We start from the raw sequence: 17,316 nt of genomic DNA, 5'->3' as shown, positions 1-17,316 counted from the left end.
TGTCATACTGTCACACATAGTGTCCTGAATGCACACAAAGAAAGCACACTGTGGAAATGTCTCATGTTTGCTTGCCAAACCCTTCTGCTTTTAGGTGATCTCCTCTCTTTGGGCTGCCATGTTGTTCACAAACCTGACCATTTGCATGTCGTTTTTTTGTTGCTGCATGACTTCACTCTGCTCCACAATTTTTTTTAATCTTGTTGTTTATTTCACTGTCATCCCCTCTGCCCCCCACCCCACCTCAGCATCCCCCTGCTCGGGTCTGCGGCCTGCCTCCTGGAGTCTCTTCCCACCCTGTGCGTGCTGGTATACACCCCCCTCTCCCCCTCACTAGCACAGTTCAAGGCATCCTTCCTTCTTTCCTTCCTTGATGTAGTCAATAATTATTTTTTTTTAATGACGGGACAGTTAGAAGCCATGTGATGGAAACATTGCATTCCCTTCTCCAATTATGTCTAATCGGTGATTAGAGAAAGGGAGGAAGGATGCACTTTTAAATCATTTGAACACGGCCACACTTTTCTTCCTTACATTGTTTCCTCCTTTCACTCCTTGTTGTCAAATTGAATTTGTTCTTTACAACACTTAATGCTACTTTCTACTGCCTGACACCAATTTTGACAGTAAGTGATTTGATTTGCTGCCATTTCTTTCAATGACACTTCTACAAAGTTTAAGTATTCACTGTCCAATTATGTATTATGAAAGTGTCAGACGCCAAGCTATCTGACTGAGTGACAGTCTCGAAACAGAAGAAAAGCTGTTGTTCCTGCCATGTTCCTCCTCTAAACAGAACCATTCTCTCCCTCTCCGTTCCCCCCGCTCCTAACCTCCTCTCCTTCCCGTCCATCCGTCTGTGCACCTGCATGCAGATTTGGAGATGGAGAGTGTAAAGCAGGACAATGCATGGGTGGCCGACCCATTAAACCACTACAGCCTGAGCTCAGGTAGACCCGTGTATCCATCCATACATGTGCCATAACCACCCTAGAGCTAACCCCCTACTAACGCACACGACACGACACTGCTGCACTCTGTCGGTCTGTCTGTTCACAAAGTCTTTACAATACCCATGCACTAGGACCAGAGTTCTTGGTTAATTATTAGTTAGTTACTCATCATTCTTAGTGCACGCGATGATGTAAAAAAGATACTTCAGGAGCCTTCTCTTGGTGCGTGGGGACTTCACTTGAACTGCTAAATCCACTCACTCTCTAACCTGAACACTGTTGTCGGAGTGAAATGTATCCACCTTTATCAGATTCACATGCACTAGACTTCATTAGCTGACAACTAGATTTTTTTTCCAGTGAATGTGTTTCTTTGTCATTTACCCTTTTCATTTCAGGTTTATCAGGATTTATTTTTCAACTGTTCTCTGTATATGCAAATGAATGGACTGAAAATATGATCATGCTGCTTTTTTCTTCAGACCTCTGGAATTGTCCCCCTATCTGTTTCCCAGTCAGCTGTAGCTGTCGACTCTGTTTGGTTTCACCTGAAAGACTTTCAGCTGTGGCTGGGGTCTAGACTGTTTTGATTTATTCAAGTCCCCTCTTTAAAGTGGGGGCTATACAATTATCCTTTGGAGCATTAAGCATTGTCCTGCAACAGCAAGAAGAACAGTCTTCTCTATGGTGACTGAAATTGCTACATTCCTAACAGGGGGAACCCTGGCCTGTTCAAACGTACACTGACCAGCTACCCATGCATGGAAAATGGCCTCTGTCCTTTTAGCCAGCTAACTGGGATTTAGATTTCTACCTCTGAAATGTCAGAGTGAGCCGATTGAAAGAAGTCCTTTGCAGTTGGCTGCACCTCTGTATGGAGATGCCTTTGAAATTGTCGATCTGAGTTACTGTGTAAAGCCAACACGGATCTCTCTCGAAAAGAAAAAAAAGTAGGGATTTTTAACTTGAGTGTAAAAGGACATCTGCAAACTGTCTCACTTGGATGAAGGGTTATGGTGTAACTGGACTTTTATGTTACTTTAAGCTACAGTGTGATCAGCTCTGCTCCTTTCTCCAGCCTGACTGCTCCAGTAGGGCAGGCGTTTGTCCAGATGTTCTGAACCTGCTACTCTTTCCATCCCCTACTTCCTCCGTGGGCTGGAGATGGCTTCCTGTCTGGAGACCAGTATAGTGACTTGGGCAGCTGTGAGGAGCACAAACAAGCCAAGACAGCTGGATGTGTCTGAGAAAAACAAAGTGAGAGATAGAAGGAAGGAGAGAGAGAATGTGTGAAGGAGACAGTAAGATTTGTCCTGCTTCTGCCCATGGGACTTTGGTCGACACGTCCTGGGCCGTGAAACTATGTTAGGCACAGAGACCTAGTGTAGTTTGGGCCTGTGAGGAATGGTGTGGGGGAGATTGTATTGGAAACTTAAGCCCTCATTCTCTTTCATGTGGGACCAGGGTGCTCTCGCACCTACAATGACCCCTTAGGGTCGTGTTTTTGGTGTGCACACAACTTGTGCATGGTATGCCAAGGTGAATACAAAGGGAAGGGTTTGTTTCATGTAAGCTACTTTTAGGAGGGGTTGTTACTGAGTAATCAAGGCGTTTCCCATGTCAGTTCATTTGAGAACGTCAAACCATATTACACAGTCAAGTCTGTGTCCGAGTGGAGAGATTGAGAAATTGTTACCTGAGTCTTAAAAGGGGAGCTTAGTCTTCACCCTGCATACATTGAATGCACAAAAATACCATCAAATAAATTTTATTTGTCACATACACGTGTTTAGCAGATTTTATTGCGGATGTAGCGAAATGCTTGTGTTTCTAGCTCCAACAGTGCAGTAATGTCTAACAAGTAATATCTAACAATTTCACAACAATACACACATCTCAAGTAAAGGACCTAAGACCCATTGTGAGGCCCATTTTTTAAGGTATCTGTGACCAACAGTATTCCCAGTCTGTGTTGGGTTTGTGTTGAAGCATGATATGGTTATCATCATCGAAGTTAGATATATTTACACAGCGAATAGCAAATTATTTAGTCATTCTTATTATACTGCAGACACCACGACATTGATCTATTTTCAGCGTCATTAAACTATACGATGATTGCGAGTGACATTTTCATATTCCTGCCTGCTCCCATAAAGAGAGGAATGAATGACCCAATTTGAAACAGAATTGCGGTCGTATTCCACATAAATTGGCACAGTGTTTCCATGCGTTGTCTTGTGAATGTAGTTTTGTTGTAAACTGACACTGGAAGGGGCTGGTCATTAACTGAAAGGGAAAAAAGGAAAGACTGCTTGAAGAAACTTTGTTTGGGGGGCGATTGACGAGCTGAGGAGCGAGGCGCACACTTACCCGAATTCTCTTTCGACTGCTATTCACTGTCCATTGGTACTGTACCATACGTTTTGTGATTTAAGTTTAGTCGGCGGTGTCTTTTGAAGTAATTAGTCATAAAACAAATGATAAGGAGTTGCAGTTAGAGCAACAGCTTCTGGAAGGAAATGTCTACTGTTGACCTTGGATTCCCTATTTAAAGTCCCATCAAGTGAGAATCCCACTGCGTTTCGCAGGTAAGAATGTATTACGGTCTGGGATTTCATTTGTTTTAGTCTAGTACAGTGTGCACTCCAGTAGAATGGGGTTTGAATCTACCCGTTAATGATTTGGCACCTTTTCACCACTCATTGATTGACAACCTGAAATGACGTTGTCGTTCAATGAGCTCGAGCCGTTTTCTTGATCTTCTCTGAAATTCTTTCAGATGCTTTTGATTATTTTCGATCACCAAAGACAGATTCACGTGAAGTTATTGTTACAATGCAACAGTCATGGGGCAGTCCTGTCATAAAAGGGATTTTGGCAGTTGAAGCCCTTATCTACTTCCCTTGAGTCAAATGAACAGTTTCCACTAGTTCCAACAGCCACAAAGTCAGACATTGCTATATCGTAAAAATGTATGTAAAATCAAATGTATCTTAAAGGTTAAGCATGTGGTTAGGGTTAATGCTAAATTCACATAAAGACGAGGAATTGTAGAAATAGGTGGGGTTTATGACTTTGTCTGTGGTAACTAGTGACAACCAGTTTGATGGACGTGGCTAACTATCATTAGCGCAATTGCTAACATACATTACATAGCTCTTGAAACTCAAATCAACCCAAACATTCCTTTGACAATTACCCTAAAATGATTATTTGCCTCCTACTGAGTTTAATGAGGTACCAGCTATTGCCCAACTATGTATCGGGTTAGGTTGATACTGCTTTCCCAGCTCATTACCTTCAATGACTGAGCAAATTGTGATGGTCTGTTAAAATTCAACAGCAGTTAGTGTCTTGCAGAAGTATTCATCCCCCTTGGCGTTTTTTCAATTTAGTTGCATTACAACCTGTAATTTAAATTGATTTTATTTGGATTTCATGTGATGGACATACACAAAATAGTCCAAATTGGTGAAGTGAAATTTCAAAAAATGACTTAAAAGAAAAAGTGGTGCGTGCATTTGTATGCATATGTATTCACCCCCTTCGCTATGAAGCCCCTAAATAAGATCTGGTGCAACCAATTAACTTCAGAAGTACGATAATTAGTTAGATTGCACACAGGTGGACTTTATTTAAGTGTCACATGATCTAAGTATATATACACCTGTTCTGAAAGGTCCCAGAGTCTGCAACACCACTAAGCAAGGGGCACCACCAAGCAGGCGGCACCATGAAGACCAAGGAGCTCTCCAAACGATCCAGGGACAAAGTTGTGGAGAAGTACAGATCAGTGTTGGGTTTTAAAAAAATATCAAACTTTGAAAATCCCACGGAGCACCATTTAAATCCAGTATTAAAAAATTGAAAGAATATGGCACCACAACAAACCTGCCAAGAGAGTGCCGGCCACCAAAACTCATGGACCAGCAAGGAGGGCATTAATCAGAGAGGCAACAAAGAGAACACAGATTTTTATTTATTTTACCTTTATTTAACCAGGCAAGTCAGTTAAGAACAAATTCTTATTTTCAATGACGGCCTAGGAACAGTGGGTTAACTGCCTGTTCAAGGGCAGAACGACAGATTTTGTACCTTGTCAGCTCGGGGATTTGAACTTGCAACCTTTCGGTTACTAGTCCAATGCTCTAACCACTAGGCTACACTGCCGCCCCAAGATAACCTTGAAGGAGCTGCAAAGCTCCACAGCGGAGATTGGCATATCTGTCCATAGAACCACTTTAAGCCGTACACACCACCGAGCTGGGCTTTACGGAGGAATGGCCAGAAAAAAAGCCATTGCTTCAAGGAAACAATAAGAAAACACATTTGGCGTTCGCCAAAAGGCATGTGGGAGACTCCCCAAACATATGGAAGAAGGTACTCTGGTCAGATGAGACTAAAATGTAGCATTTTGGCCATCAAGGAAACCGCTATGTCTGGCGTAAACCCAACACCTATCATCACCCCGAGAATACCATCCCCACAGTGAAGCGTGGTGAAGCAGGGACTGGGAAACAGTGAAGCAGGGACTGGGAAACTGGTCAGAATTGAAGGAATGATGGATGGCGCTTAATACAGGGAAATTCTTGAGGGAAACCTGTTTCAGTCTTCCAGAGATTTGAGACTGGGATGGAGGTTCACCTTCCAACAGGACAATGACCCTAAGCATACTGCTAAAGCAACACTGGTGGTTTAAGGGGAAACATTTAAATGTCTTGGAATGGCCTAGTCAAAGCCTAGACCTCAGTCCAATTGAGAATCTGTGGTATGACTTAAAGATGAGCTGTAGACCAGCGGAACCCGTCCAACTTGAAGGAGCTGGAGCAGTTTTGCCTTGAGGAATGGGCAAAAATCCCAGTGATTAGATATGCCAAGCTTATAGAGACATATCCCAAGAGACGTGCAGCTGTAATTGCTCTAAAAGGTGGCTCTACAAAGTATTGACATGCTCAAGTTTTTATATTTTAGTTTTTTACAATAAAAAATATTTTTTATCTTCAAAGTGGCAGGCATGTTGTGTAAATCAAATGATACGAACACCCCAAAAATCCATTTTAATTCCAGGTTGTAAGGCAACAAAATATGAAAAACGCCAAGGGGGGTGAAAACTTTCGCAAGCCGCTGTAGTTAAAAGTGTCTTATAGGCAGACCTATTCTATTTCAATGGGTCAAACTCCTTCACAATTCCCTTATGCTCGCAAAAATAGTGTTACATTTTAATTTCACCGTTCATCTCCTCTGAGTTGTGGCAATGACATCATATAATGACATGCATTACATTGATTCATAGCTTTGCGATACCACATTGATCCTTTAGAGGTAACTTTGGCTTTTCAGTTTAAATGTCATCAACCTTATCTCGATAAAGGCTAAGATGGATGTCTTACAAAGCAGTTTCATGGGGACTTGCTGAAAATAAGACGTCGGAATGAACTCTCTGGTCCACCCAAGATATGTTTTGTGGTTCATCCGATGGCCTGGATGACGTCGTCCCTACAGTGACCGTATGTACCCCAACCAGAATCCATTTACTCCCTGTTCCCCCAAGACTTCATGGCCAAGCACGACTCCAACACCATCAAGTTTGCCGACGACACAACAGTGTTATCCCTGATCACCGACAACAATGAGATCATATAGGGAGGAGGTCAGAGGCCTGGCAGTGTGGTGCCAGGATAACAACCTCTCCCTCAACGTTATCAGTACAAAGGAGGTGATTGTGGACTACAGGAAAAGTAAGAACGAGCACACTCACATTCTCATCAACAGGGCTGTAGTGGAGCAGGTTGAGAGCTTCAAGTTTCTTGGTGTCCACATCACCAAAGAACTGTCATTTTCCAAACACACCAAGACAGTCGTGAAGAGGGCACAACAAGCCTATTCCCACTCAGGAGACTGAAAAGATTTGGCATGGGTCCTCAGATCCTCAAAACGTTTATACAGCTACACCATCGAGAGCATCCTGACTAGTTGCATCACCGCCTAGTATGGGAACTGCTCGGCCTCTGACCGCAAGGCACTAGTCCATCACTGGGGCCAAGCTTCCTGCCATCCAGGACCTCTATAACAAGAAGTGCCACAGGAAGGCCCTAAAGATTGCCAAAGACTCCAGCCACCCTAGTCTGCTACCACACGGCAAGTGGTACCGGAGCGCCAAGATCTTCTCAACTGCATTGTTGGTTAACTGGCTCACATGGACACCACTGGCAATTAAATATATTTTTGGGCCACAGCTTACATATAATTGGAGAAGACCATTAAACTGTGTTAATGTATTAATCTCTCAATGGTGTCAATTGTCAATATTCTATAGCAGTTTTCCCCATGGAATACCATAGGACCTGCCTTGGTGAAGAATGTAAACATTGTCTCAAGGCAGCACAATGATCCCACTCTATAAAAATGCTTCCAATCCAAAACAGTTCAGAGCAGTTGCTGCATATATTATGACTACATTTGGAGATATTTTTTTTCCGTTGCGATCTTTGGCAAGTGTTTTTTTCGGGTGTTCGTGCACACAAATTTTTTTCTCAAGGCAAGCTGAAGTCGGTAGCTGAAGGCTCCGCCCCTTCGTTGGTGATTGGTCAACGGTTTGTTGTTATTCACTTGAGAACTACTGCACCAAATATCTAAGGTGTAAAATTGTGCGAATAAGATCTCCTCAAATGTCTACTCAAGAAATCTGTCATTAATTTTATCTTCGATTAATTCTGACTATTTTTGAGGAAGTGTATACTGGCTACGGCATCTCAAGATGGACAAACTATTGATGCTTTTTTCTCATTTTTCAAGCGAATGTGTATTAAGGGAGTATGCGAGCACACTGGTTCGCACCAGCCGAGCAGAGGTATGCGGAAGGCTTTAAGAGAGTCTGTTGTAAAAAGGGGGATGGGGGAGGGGGTAATTGAGCAGGTAACTGGAGTGTGAAGCCTGCTGATCGTGAGTAGGTTGCAATAAGGCTCTCCTAATAGAACATGAGGTTAACATAATAGTTTGATTCCGTTTACATTTCTCTCCAGTAGTATTGTTGGACCGATGTTGCAAGTAGATAAGACTTCAATCGACAGACTTATATCCATTGGACTCACTTGGAAATGCATGGTTTAGTTTCATGGCATAAGCATACCTTTTTTGTCCGTGTTATCTCGGCAATCTAAGAAACCTATCTCAATTCCAGAGAAGTTTCAACCAATGCCCCTCTCAACACTTACTTTGACCTTGCGGTTTGCGTCTACGTTCGGCCTGCACGCATCCTTTGAAACGACCCAACCTAATGGAATTGAATGTGGCTGTTGATGCGGAGCCGATTGCAGAGAACGAGCGTGATGTTTGCTTTTACACCGGGAACGGTTACTTTACCACACATCCGGTCCCAGAGCGCACTGGAGCCTCACCTGTCACGTGTGCTCCAGCAATCACAACCGTTTTGATAGCTCACAGTCTATGGCCTCCATCCAAGCTTTGGCTCCTCTTCGTTTTTCTCTCTCTCCCCCTCTGTCATTCTGTCTCCCTCTCCACATGTTAGGTCAGCAGCAGCTGTCATGGCGTGCAGAGAGTGGAATTTTTCCTGCCCCAGAAGGAACAGAAGAGGGGAAGAATAATTTTAAAAATACAATTGAGATCCTTGTATTTCCCACTGATATTCTGATCCAAACGTTTCCCTGGATAATCTTGGGAATGGCCTGAGTAGGAGAAACAAAAATGTTGGCAGGAAATCTGGTTAATTACGAATAGCTTTATCGATCGATTTTTGACTGAGAGGATAGCTATGCAAAAGTGCTACATGGAATGTTATTGTTAGTGGTCAGATCAAGTCATTATTATTCGAGTCACAACCAAACATGAAACAGAAATGTCTAAGTGTAATAAATGCTATGGCGATTGAATGATGAAATGCCATCAATTATTGTAGGATTAGATGGAATATAGATTTACCACATATGCATTTAAATGTGTAAAAGCAACCGCAAACATTTCAACAAGAGAACAAAGCGCCATCCACTGGCGGGAGTTCGCCACAGTAATAATACATTTTAACAACAAATTCCAAATGCAACCTAAGTAAAATAGCAATTTAGCAATAGCAATTTTGAAGTACCAAAAAACCAGTAGGCCTATGCTAGTAATTGTTGCTTGATGCTTCATTGCTAGTTAGATTGCAAAGTAAGTACATTTTCTTGATCACCAAACAATTGTTGGAGCTGCATATTTATTTATTATGGCAATCCTCGCTCCCTACAATTTTGATATTTGCGCTGCACAGCATATCAGCAATCTGTCTGTTTAGCTCACCCGATCTGTGTTGATTGACAGTTTGCTGGTCCAATCAGAGGACAGAGTGTGTTTCACTAGCCAAGGGGGACGCTGCGGCTACTCACTCTGGCTGCATGGAGAGTCATTCAGGGAGAGACTGCCACAAAAGGAATAACAAAATGTTACAAAACCTGGCCAGATCATTTCAAGTCATTAGTCTCAAGTCGGAGCCCCGAGTCATGAGGCCCAATTCAAGTCTCAAGTTATTTTATTTTGTAGTCTATAATTGTTGTTAGTGCCCTCTACACTGGTACTTAACTGTGAACATTGTAAAGATAAAGAACAGACAGTAGCTGCTTTGTGTTGACTCTGACAGTCATGAATGAAAAGTGTGTCTGTGTGTGCCTCTGCAGCCAACATTATGTTGGCATATTTCACAATGCTGCTTACAGTGCCTTACTAGTTCTAATTAATGATGCTTTCCTTTCAAAATGTCTTAAGTTTTATTACTGTATGAGCATCCTGAAACATCATTACATTCAGCCACACCAGTTTTATCACAACAATGCTCCCCATAACTGTCAAAATTCCACATATTTTTGAATGCCAGTTGATTTTTTTTTTGTCCTGGAGTTTCTCATGCAGATCTCAGGGTGAGACTGCTGGCTTTAATTTGACTTGCTGTGGATCATAGAGACTTCCACCCTGTCCAAGCATCATGGGAGCCGTCCAACTACCAGAGGAGCAGCTCTCTGCCCCGCTGACTATGACTCAGACATTTGATAGGTTTCCAGATGCATACCATGATATAAGAAGCTTTCAGCAACCGCTGAAAAAGTTGCATCACCCCGATCATCTAGCCTGAGAGTTAGTGTTGCAGAGTACAGTGTGTTGCTTTACCCGACCGTGTGCGATAGTTTAACCATATGGTTTTCACTTTGGAGGCTTTCGCCAAAGATGTATTAAACAATGGCCTCATCATTGTCCCGCAGTCAATCCGATTATCTGAAGAGCATCTCTCGAATTGCCCCATTCGCTGTCAGCGGAGTTGACATTGAGCAGAGCAATCTTCAGACTTGTGCTCCTATGCACTTCAGTTGATGTGGTTTCCTAAATAACAGTGACAGTCGGTGTAGGCCTGTGCAATTGCTCCATCGGCACCCACTTGTTATGCAAAGCCTTTTTGATGCCTCAACAGTTGGTAAACAAAGGTGCTTCAGCAGTTTGTGGTGGGTTACAGAACCAAGACAATTTTCACTTTCTCACAGGGGAAATCCTAGCTCCACTTAGTTTTGAAATGGAGCAAAACAGAAAGTTTGGTTCATGATTTAGAAGCAATGTGCTTCTCATCAATTGTACTCAATATAAACACAAGTGAAAGTGCTTTCGACTATATACTGTATGTCTGGTAGGGCTGAGCCCGCTTAGTCGACTGGTCGATTGTTTGGTCGATAGGCTGTTGGTCAACCAATATATATAATTTTTTGGGGGGGCAGTAGCAAAAATATCTACACTGAGCAAAAATATAAACGCAACATGTAACGTGTTTCATGAGCTGAAATAAAAAATCCCAGAAATGTTCAATATGCTCAAAAAGCTTATTTCTCTCATGTGCACATTTGTTTGCATCCCAGTTAGTGAGTATTTCTCCTTTGCCAAGATAATCCATCCACCTTACAGGTGTAGCATATCAAGAAGCTGATTAAACAGCATGAGATTAACATTGTGCTGGGGACAATAAAAAGCCACTTTAAAATGTAACGTTTTGTCACACAACACAATGCCACAAATGTCTCAAGTTTTGAGGGAGCGTGCAGTTGGCATGCTGCCTGCAGGAATGTCCACCAGAGCTGTTGCCAGATAACTGAATGTTCAGTTACTACGCTGGACCAATTGTGCGCTGCCCCATGGGTCTCTCGGTCGCGGCCGGCTGCGATAGAGCCTGGACTCGAGCCCAGAATCTCTAGTGGCACAGCTAGCGATGGAGTGCATTAGACCACTGCGCCACTCGGGAGGACATGGATATTATTTTTATCAGGATATTTTCTTCCTTGCAGGCGGCAACATTTTTATTAGTTGGTTTTATTTAGGCTGTTTTTACAAAGTTAGCAATAGAAGTAACTTTTTATTGTTATCATTTTCATTTAGATTTTACTCTAATTTTGATTAACCACAAGACTGATTGAAGATACGACATTATTATAAATTAAATTAAACTGTTCCAAGAAAATGTGCATATGAAAACCATAACTGGCACGCAGATCGGTAGAAAATAGTAAGATAAATTGGCATTCCACATGAAAGGTTGCCGTCTCCTCCTGTATCCTATTACCGGCAAAAGCAGAATCTGCGAAAGCCAGCAGGAGCGGGAGGAGGATGGTCAGGTTTTTCTTGATCTCTTGCTCCCTCTTCAGTCATTTGTTTTATTTCATCCAACAGAGCATCAGACAAGCTCAATGCATATAGTTGGTTTTATTAAAAGTGTAGATTATTTGTTTGTAGTCTGTAGAGGGAATGTTGGTTACCCTGCAACGTGTCAGCCAATGCGGACGGCTTATTTGTGTTCTGTTGGAGAAACGCTGTTCTCCTTTTGGGGGAAAATATGGCTCTGTGATCTATACTTTGCAGTGGAGGATTTGTGAACAAAGGTTTGCGAACATGCCAGCTCCATTGTTCTCTCCAAAAGCTGTGGTTTTTCACTAGATAGCTTTTCAACATTTTTCCCAATGGATAAAACAACTGGGTCCATACTTGAAAGGCTTAGACCTATTTCCAGACCCATTGATTGTCTTGTGAAGCTTGGGTCAGCCATGTTGTAAAAGGGCTGGCATTAGAAGAAGAAAACAAAGTTATTCACAGGGACTGGCTTATTCAGACTTTTTCCCACCTCTGATGTGTTATGTTTACATTGAACTTTGGATTGAACATTTTGCAAAGATCTAATGAAAGCATGCTGACTTTACTGGTATGCATGCATCACTTTGCACAGCTCACCATTTTAAATGCGTTATTTCATGTTGCGTAGGCGGGCAACACCAGCTGAACACCTGCAAGTGTGAGAGTGTGTATTAAGGATATTGTGTGTTTCTCTGTTTCCCGGCAGTGTCTAAGAAGCACGGGAAGCTGATCACGTTCCTGCGCACCTTCATGAAGTCCCGGCCCACCAAGCAGAAGCTGAAGCAGAGGGGAATCCTCCGGGAGAGGGTGTTTGGCTGTGACCTGGGAGAGCACCTCCTCAACTCGGGTCACGATGGTGAGACTTACACTCTCTCGGTCTCTCACTCACTCTCTTTCTCTCGCGTTCTCTCACACACACATACTCTCATACTCTTGGCGACTTGAAACGCACACGGGCAAACACTAACATGCTGAGGGGTGTTCTCAGGATGAACAGTCGCCCTTCTTTGTGCAATATGGTCACTCAGTGTGGTAAAAGGGTCGACTAGTCTCAAACTTGTCTCAACTCCGGTAGCGGCTAGAGCAAGGTTGAGCTGTTGAGAGTTCAGGTGGGCTTTCACGCTTCAACAAACAAAGGAGATGAGGGCTACTCAACAACAATGACAAAAATCATGAGAATGGCTCAACAAGAAAAACTTCCAAAAGGACTAACTCGAGATAAAAAGGAGTTGGAGCATTCAACAACGAAAAAAGGCACTTTAATACATTGTACAGGATGCAAACAGATGACAGACGCTTCGACGTCAATCTGATGTCTTCCTCAGTGACCTGACCATTGCACTTAGGCCACTGGGCTATAAATAGGAGCTATTGACACACAATGTAAAAAAATATATAATAATAATAATAATAATAAGAGAAATTGTGTCTAAATATACATAGGTGATATTTGGGTGTCTGAATCAGGAGACACAGAGACCCTATAAATCAAGGCAACAACATTGTAGAAATGAGGACAGTGAAAAATCATTGTTTAGCCCCTTTGGATCCACAGTGTCTGAGGAGTACTGCCAGAACACCTCTTTCTTTTAATTTACGTACGATATCACCTCCTTGTGACAAGTTCTATGGGTACAAAGTGCAGGGAAGAAGGTGAGCCATGTTTGGCTTCGATGCAGTGGCACGCAATAGCATAGTCCGTGTTTTTCGAATAGCAGCCTTATGTTCTGCGATGCGAAGATTCAATGCTTAAGTTTGACCAATATAGAGTAAGCAGCCCAGCAGGTGCATTTGAGCAGGTATATCACATTTGTGGTGCTACAATTACTGACTCTTTATATTTTGTGTTCTTTACCTGTTCTCGGGTAAACCGATGCGAGGGTGGCAATGTTGTGAACTCTCGTACATTTGGATCACTTTTGAGGATGTTCCTTTTTTCGATACAATGGATTTGACGCAACCGGCACATGGGCTGTTCTCTGTGGAAAAAGGCAAACGTGGGAGCGTTTTGTCCTGGTATCTGTTAGTGCCAGTAAGTCCACTTTGACGCTCAGTCTCTGAATTTGAGATTGTGGTCAGATAAGTTAATATAAAAAATGTACTCTGAGGTTGAGCTGTTGTTCACTGACCCATACAGCTCGATGGGCTGGGCATGCAGAGTGAACCCGACCACCCCCGGTGCCCAGGGAGGGTTGCCACAGCAACTGAGGTGGCTTACAGAAAGTGTAGTGGTCTAGTTGGCAGTGTGGTTAAAGGGAGATTTCGCCTCTCCACTGATCTGGAGCTTGAGGGATCTGGCAACACATGCTTTGTTTGCCCCCAAATCCATCCTGAGCCGTCTGTTCTGTCAGCCGTCTTCACCACTACCAGCCTCTTCTGCTCTGTTCAGATTGGCCGCCATCACACTGCATTACAGTGGCAGGACTCATACTGTTGCACAAGTACAATACTGCCCATGTCGTCAGTGGTGTGGCTTTAGGAGAAGCAGGCATCCGTCTAGGAAATAATACTCTAATTTATGGGGTTTTCTTTGGCAATTTGTATGCTACGTACATAGCTTATATTTGGATGGCAGCGGTTTTAGATTCCGTTCAGTCTTTGTGAATGAAGAGTCAGTCTTCAAATCACATGCCTTGAGTTGTCCTCATTATATAAGCACGTGCTGTGTTTGTTTACACACACATCTGTCATGTGAGAAAGGAGATGACAGACTAGCGATCTCAGACATGGTAACTCTTATGACGGACAGCCAGTCAGAGCCGTCGGAACGGAGATAGATGTCAAACGACACAACCATACTTTACCTTTCAAACTGGAGCAGAGCAGTGCTCCCCAATAGTAACGAGATAGGGGATGACATCGGGGATAGATGACATGACATCACTGCACAGCTCCGGAGATGACATCTGTCCTGACTTTATGGGTCAGCCTCAGTTGCTGTATATCTGTATGAGCAGCATAGCTTTCATACCAAGCTGTCAAATGTCTTGTTTGAATGTCACATAAATTCAGGCCTAGACAAATGTTATATGATGTAATAAGCTAGCTTCTCCCTCGTGTGATGTGCTTCAGGTAACTCCTCTACCGTTGACTATCATCATACAGTTGAAGTCGGAAGTTTTACATACACCTTAGCCAAATACATTTAAACTCAGTTTTTCACAATTGCCGACATTTAATCCTAGTAAAAATTCCCTGTTTTAGGTCAGTTAGGATCACCACTTTATTGTAAGAATGTGAAATGTCAGAATAATAGTAGTGATTTATTTAAGCTTTTATTTCTTTCATCACATTCCCAGTGGGTCAGAAGTTTACATACACTCAATTAGTATTTGATAGCGTTGCCTTTAAATTGTTTAACCTGGGTCAAACATTTTGGGTAGCCTTCCACAAGCTTCCCACAATAAGTTGGGTGAATTTTGGCCCATTCCTTCTGACAGAGCTGGTGTAACAGAGTTAGGTTTGTAGGCTTCCTTGCTCACACATGCTTTTTCAGTTCTGCCCACAAATTTTCTATAAGATTTAGGTCAGGGCTTTGTGATGGCCACTCCAATAGCTTGACGTCCTTAAGCCATTTTGCCACAACTTTGGAAGTATGCTTGGGGTCATTATTCATTTGGAAGACCCATTTGTGACCAAGCTTTAACTTCCTGACTGATGTCTTGAGATGTTGCTTCAATATATCCACATATATATCCCTCCTGCAGCAAAGCACCCCCACAACATGATGCTGCAACCCATGTGCTTCACGGTTGGGATGGTGTTCTCCGGCTTGCAAGCCTCCCCTTTTTCCTCCAAACATAACGATGGTCATTATGGCCAAACAGTTTTATTTTTGTTTCATCAGACCAGCGGACACTTCTCCAAAAAGTACAATCTTTGTCCCCATGTGCAGTTGCAAACCGTAGTCTGGCATTTTTATGGTGGTTTTGGAGCAGTGGCTTCTTCCTTGCTGAGCAGCCTTTCAGGTTATGTCCATATAGGACTCGTTTTACAGATACTTTTGTACCTGTTTCCTCCAGCATCTTCACAAGGTCCTTTGTTGCTGTTCTGGGATTGATTTGCAATTTTCGCACCAAAGTATTTTCATCTCTAGGAGACAAAAGGGTCTCCTTCCTGAGCGGTATGACGGCTGCGTCGTCCCATGGTGTTTATACTTGTGTACTATTGTTTGTACAGATTGAATGTGGTACCTTCAGGCATTTGGAAATTGCTCCCAAGGTTGAACCAGGCTTGTGGAGGTCTACAATTTTTTGCTGATTTCTTTTGATTTTCCCATGATGTCAAGCAAAGAGGCACTGAGTTTGAAGGTAGGCCTTGAAATGCATCCACAGGTACACCTCCAATTGACTCAAATGATGTCAATTAGCCTATCAGAAGCTTCTAAAGCCATGACATTTTCTGGAATGTTCCAACCTGTTTAAATGCACAGTCAACTTAGTGTATGTAAACTTCTGACCCACTGGAATTGTGATACAGTGAATTATCAGTGAAATAATCCGTTTGTAAACAATAGTTGGAAAAATGCACAAAGTAGATGTCCTAACCGGCTTGCCAAAACTATAGTTTGTTAACAATACATTTGTGGAGTGGTTGAAAAAGGAGTTTTAATGACACCAACCTAAGTGTATGTAAACTTCTGACTTCAACTGTACATGAGTCTTAAGAATTATATTTTCATCACGCACGCCAAACAAGTTAAGAGACTACAGATTACAAAGACGGAACCCAAAAAAGACAACACTTAAAGGTAGAATCCTTACTGCAGAACCCATATAAAAACAGGATGGTGTTGCTGAGCCACTTTCACCTCCATATGTCGTGTTTGGAACGGACTGTGGGAAGTTTAACCTGTACCTGTAGGTGCTATCTAGAACCTTAAACGGTTCTTCGACACTCCATATAGGAGAATCCTTTTTAAAACCCTTTCCACAGAGGATTCTTCATTGAACCCAAAAGAGTTCTATCTGGAACTCCTAGCCCCTTTTATCCTATCTTTTTCTCTCCTCTCGCTCCCCTCTCCTCTCGCTCCCCTCTCCTCTCGCTCCCCGCTTCTCTCGCTCCCTTCTCCTCTCGCTCCTCTCGCTCCTCTCTCCTCTCGCTTCTCTCTCCTCTCGCTCCCCTCTCCTCTCGCTCCCCTCTCCTCTCGCTCCCCTCTCCTCTCGCTCCTCTCTCCTCTCGCTCCCCTCTCGCTCCCCTCTCCTCTCGCTCCCCTCTCCTCTCGCTCCCCTCTCCTCTCGCTCCCCTCTCCTCTCGCTCCTCTGTCCTCTCGCTCCTCTCTCCTCTCGCTCTCCTCTCGCTCCTCTCTCCTCTCGCTCCCCTCTCCTCTCGCTCCCCTCTCCTCTCGCTCCCCTCTCCTCTCAATTCAATTCAAAGGGCTTTATTGGCATTGGAAACATGTACGTTGCCAAAGCAAGTGAAATAAACAATCAAAAATGAAGAGTGAGCATTACACTCACAAACATTTTGAGAGAATATAAACATTTCAAATGTTATATTATTGGCTATGTACAGTGTTGCAACAATGTGCAAATAGTTGTAGTATTAAAGGGAACATAAACAGATAAATATAGGGTGTATTTACAATGGTGTTTGTGCTCCACTGGTTGCCCTTTTTCTTTTGGCAACACGTCACAAATCTTGCTACTGTGCTATTTTCAGGTCTGTGCAGAGATCTTCAATCGGGTTCAAGTCCAGACTCTGGCTG

At 43.0% G+C, this 17,316-nt stretch overlaps 1 protein-coding gene across 8 annotated transcripts in view; it reads left to right on the top strand.

Annotated features, from left to right (window-relative positions):
* Positions 1-17,316, top strand: part of arhgap32b (Rho GTPase activating protein 32b) — a 220,648-nt gene that overhangs the window by 182,371 nt on the left and 20,961 nt on the right. For 4 of the 8 annotated variants that reach the window (XM_031826760.1, XM_031826758.1, XM_031826764.1 and 1 more), the window contains 3 exons: positions 249-299; positions 876-950; positions 12,316-12,465. In XM_031826760.1, the coding sequence (XP_031682620.1) occupies positions 249-299; positions 876-950; positions 12,316-12,465 (276 nt within the window). Of the gene's footprint in view, positions 1-248; positions 300-875; positions 951-3,352; positions 3,545-12,315; positions 12,466-17,316 lie in introns of those variants that run through there. The other 4 variants (XM_031826762.1, XM_031826765.1, XM_031826761.1 and 1 more) reach the window with 3 other exon arrangements.

This window comes from Oncorhynchus kisutch, linkage group LG6, assembly GCF_002021735.2.
Source record: "Oncorhynchus kisutch isolate 150728-3 linkage group LG6, Okis_V2, whole genome shotgun sequence".
In the NCBI taxonomy this organism is placed as follows: Eukaryota; Metazoa; Chordata; class Actinopteri; order Salmoniformes; family Salmonidae; genus Oncorhynchus; species Oncorhynchus kisutch.
The sequence above is the reverse complement of the archived record's forward strand: the minus strand, read 5'-3'. Positions and strand labels throughout refer to the sequence as shown.